Source organism: Limulus polyphemus, unplaced genomic scaffold (genome assembly GCF_000517525.1).
Source record: "Limulus polyphemus unplaced genomic scaffold, Limulus_polyphemus-2.1.2 Scaffold1891, whole genome shotgun sequence".
Lineage (NCBI taxonomy): Eukaryota > Metazoa > Arthropoda > Merostomata > Xiphosura > Limulidae > Limulus > Limulus polyphemus.
This window is the reverse complement of record NW_013667501.1, coordinates 195,976-200,149: the sequence shown is the minus strand read 5'-3', so window position 1 is coordinate 200,149 and position 4,174 is coordinate 195,976. Positions and strand designations below refer to the sequence as shown.

Below are 4,174 nucleotides of genomic sequence, written 5' to 3'. Positions count from 1 at the left end.
TTTGTTACAGACCACCAAATGATACTGATGAAATTAGTGAGAAACTTTACAGTGAGATTAATATTTCAGCTGTTAATTAGGTTAAAATTGTGGGTAAGTTTAGTTTCAGGCTTATAGATTGGGAAATGCTAGAGTCAAACTGTGAGGGAGAAATGTTTTTGGAACTGTTCAAGATGGCTTTCTTTACCAATTAGTCAACGAACCTACTAGAAACAATGCTATTTTAGATTTATTGTTAACTTCAAATATAGAAATGATTGAGAGGGTGAAAATTGGAGAACATCTGAGTGCAAGTGATAATTTCCATATTAGATTCAATGTTTTGCTGCATATGGAGATAAGGAATAATAACATTTTGATTACAAATTTCAAAAACAAATTTCAAAGGGATGCGACAAAAATTATCTGTTGTGAATTTGGAAGCTGAGTTATTTGGAGACACTGATCAGATTGGAAAATGTTTAAACATTGAAGGTAAACATATTCCTTATAGAAATAAAAGGATAGCTGCAAGTAAAAAAACAGGTTAGCTCACAAAGAGTATAAGAGATAAAATTAAAGAAAAGCATCATAAATTTAAGAAATTTAAATCCACTAGTATGACATGAGATTTATAAGATTATAGAAGGTCAAGAAAGTTGGTGAAACAGAAAATTAGGACATCAAAAAGGATATATGAGAAAAGGTTGTCTGAAAATGTAAAAATTAACAGTAAGGATTTCTTTAAATACATTTAGGGTAAACAAAATGTTAGAATGGGGTAGGACACTTGAGGGATGATAAATGAAGGCTCGTATCTGATGATTATGAGATGGATGTATTATTAAATTTTGCTTTTTCTTATTAAATTTTTTACTAATGAAGATTTAAACAGTATTCCACATCTTGAACGGTTGTTAGATGTAAACGAAATCGAACAAGATGACTGCATTAATTCTGAACTGATTAAGACAAAATTGAGAATTATATAGAATGATAAAGCTCCTGGGCTAGATAATATTTCCCCAAGGGTTTTGAAGGAGGTTAAAGATTGGATATGTGAGCCACTTACTACTATTTTTTTTCAGTCCTTGAATAGTGACCAGGTACCAGAGGATTGGAAGTTAGCTAATGTAACTCATCTTTTCAAGGGAGGTGATAAATTTGTCCAAGTATTTATAGACCCATTAGTTGTGGGAAAAGGTTTGGAAAGTCTGTTAAAAGATGCTTTGCAAAGTCATTTAATAAAGTTTAGAATTTTGTTGGATAGTCAACATGGTTTCACTAAGGGAAAATCTTACCATACAAATTTTTTGACATTCTTTGAAAACGTTACTGCTTATGTAGATTAAAGAAAAGCAGGTAGGATGTAGATTTGGTATATCTGGATTTTCAAAAAGCACTTGACAAGGTGCCACATAAAAAACTTGTAAACATGTCTCTACAGGTGTGGGATATAAGTTAGGAAATTTGATAGAAGAATGAGTGGATGGAAAAAAGCAGAGGGTTGTTACAAATGGAGTTCAGCCAAACTGGATTAATGTCACAAGTGGAGGTACCACAGGGCTCAAGTATTAGGACATTTGCTTTTTTTTTGATTTACATTAATGACATAGATGATGAAATTGTCAATAAATTATAGAGGATATTAAGGTCTAGGGCGTTGCTAGCTGTGAAGAGGATGCTGCTGATTTACAAAAGGATTTAGATCATTTAGTGAGTTGGGCAAATGAATGACAAATCGATTTTAATTATAATAAATGCAAGATAATGCATATGGGTTATCATAATTTGAATTATAAGTATAATTTGAATGGGAATAACCTTAATAGTGTCATGAAAGAAAGGGAGCTTGGAGTAATAGTCGATGTAATGCTATCCAGGCAATGTTCTGTTGCTAGTGATAAGACAAATAAGATTTTAGATTATATATTTAGAAATATTGAATACACGTCCTAAAGAGGTTATAATTTCATTGTAGAGGTCACTGGTTACCCCAAATTTGGAGTATTGTGTTCAGTTTTGGGCTCTTTACCTCAGGAAGGACACTGAACTGCTGGAAATGGTTCAGACAAGGGTTACTAGAATGGTGCCTGGGATAGAGGTGGTCGTCATACGAGGAGAGGTTGGAATCTCTCAGATTGTTTTATCTTGGAAAAGAAGAGCTAGAGGGGGTATGATTGATGTGTTTAAGATTGTAAAGGGAATTTATAGTGTTGATGCATCATTTGTTTTTCATACCCAATAGTGAGAATATTAGGACTGGGGGACACAAATATAAATTTTGGCAGTATAGAATCATCTTCAGCTAAGACTGATTTATTTTTCTAACAGAGTGTTTGGCCTTTGAAATTTGTTGCCTTCGGATGTTGTGGAAGCAGTAAATTTAAGCGAGTTTAAGAGAAAGCTTGATAAGTATATGAATGATAAGGGCTGGCTTTAATATTTTGTAAAAATCTATTTATTAATATTTTTAGTTTAGTTTAGAAGATGGAACAGCTGAGTTGGACCAATAGGTCCCATGTTGTTCCAAAACGTTATGTTATGTTATAACGTATATGTATGGGATCAGCTTTTACAGTGTAAATCAAGAGACTAAACGATTATGTGTCACATGTGCTTATATGCAAACACAAATTTAGAGTTTTAATGAAAATTATCAAAAACATTTAGTTTATCTCCTATATTAAGTTTAGATCAGAATCCTTGCAATTTTTTTGAAATGTAAAGGGGGCAAATGTCTTCTCTTGCCCCTTCCTGCGGGCGCCCATATATCTATATACTTTATATTGTACATTAGCCTGTACCTTTATCTTTTCTATTAGTCCACTTAATTCTTCCTTCAGTGGCGTTAAATCTTCCTTCTCCTTGGATTCCTACAAATCAGTTGCAAATAGTATATTGAATATAAGAAAATTCAACAAATCATCGCTCGGTAACATAGAACAATTAAATACTTTCAATTTGACCATTTTTAAACACATATATTTAAACTCTTTCACTGGAAGATTGAGACTGACCAACTTTCAAGTAGATCTAGCACACAGATTTCCTTCACTTACAGGTTGTTTCTTTACACATTTTAAGCGATTCTTGCTTTTTATGCAAAATATAGGCTAATTTAATTAGCTTCCATTATTTAGAAATTACTAATATATGCAATCAGGTTCAAATAATTCAGAATTACTTAGCAGTACATTTTTCTGTTCGATTCTTCTGTTATTCTGCGTGACTTATCAGTTTTTCCTGAGAATACTACACCGTGAGATTGATAAAAGGAGACCGCTATGGTTGATTACATTTCCTCCAAGATATTAGAACATGCTAAGCTTAATTTCCTCCAAGATATTAGAACATGCTAAGCTTCCAGTACCTAAATCGCTTAAATTACTTATTAGTTAGTAAGATAAATTATAGGATAGCCTGGGTATTAACAATCACTTCTAAAATCTTCGAAATAATTCTCAATAATTAAGTATTTTGAAAATATTTTCCTCCCTTTTTAATTGCTTAATACTACGATGCACAGGTACCAAGTATGCTTCTGCTATATGCTTATGAACTTGTTCAAGGCCTTCGCATACACCCACAGTATTCTTCTACTGAACGCACTCCTAGCGTATGACCTCCTTAAAACTTATTTCTAGTTATTTATTCGGTAAAAAAACAAGCTGTCAAGTGAAGTATATATGCAAGTCATTGGCTCAAATTATATAGAGATGTCCCCAGAGATCTATTTTAAGTCTTCTCCTGCTTGACATTTTTCAAAACGACTTTCATATTTCATAAACGAGTCTACACTATACAACTACGCTGAGATAAGAGGTTTACTCTGTCATATATGCAAAGTACGTTTGATAACGTTGAGATTGTACTTGAACAGATAATTGTTAAATTGATAAATTGATTTTTGGACAAAGATATGAAACAAGCTCAGATAAGCTTAAATTTGAAACTACTTCGGTAAAAACAAATTTCGTAATGAGTAGAGGACGAAAACGTCGGCGAATGCCTAATAATTAACAACTGTGTCCTGAATTACTTTTATCCATGAAACATTAATTTGTTTGGTAAACAGGTGTTCGGCTTTGGGCCCTGCATAGTGTTAGTCATTACTTCTTTATCAACTTTTCTTTGTTATGTTATTTAACGTGAATAATATAGGTTCATATTACAACTTACAAAATAATGATCC

General features: G+C 32.5%; 1 protein-coding gene across 1 annotated transcript in view; it reads right to left on the bottom strand.

Annotated features, from left to right (window-relative positions):
- The window catches only part of LOC106465273 (guanine nucleotide-binding protein subunit beta-2-like), a 47,261-nt gene that overhangs the window by 32,211 nt on the left and 10,876 nt on the right, over nt 1-4,174 (bottom strand). The window contains exon 2 of the mRNA XM_013925478.1: nt 2,787-2,855. Within this exon, the coding sequence (XP_013780932.1) occupies nt 2,787-2,855 (69 nt within the window). The remainder of the gene's footprint in view (nt 1-2,786; nt 2,856-4,174) is intronic.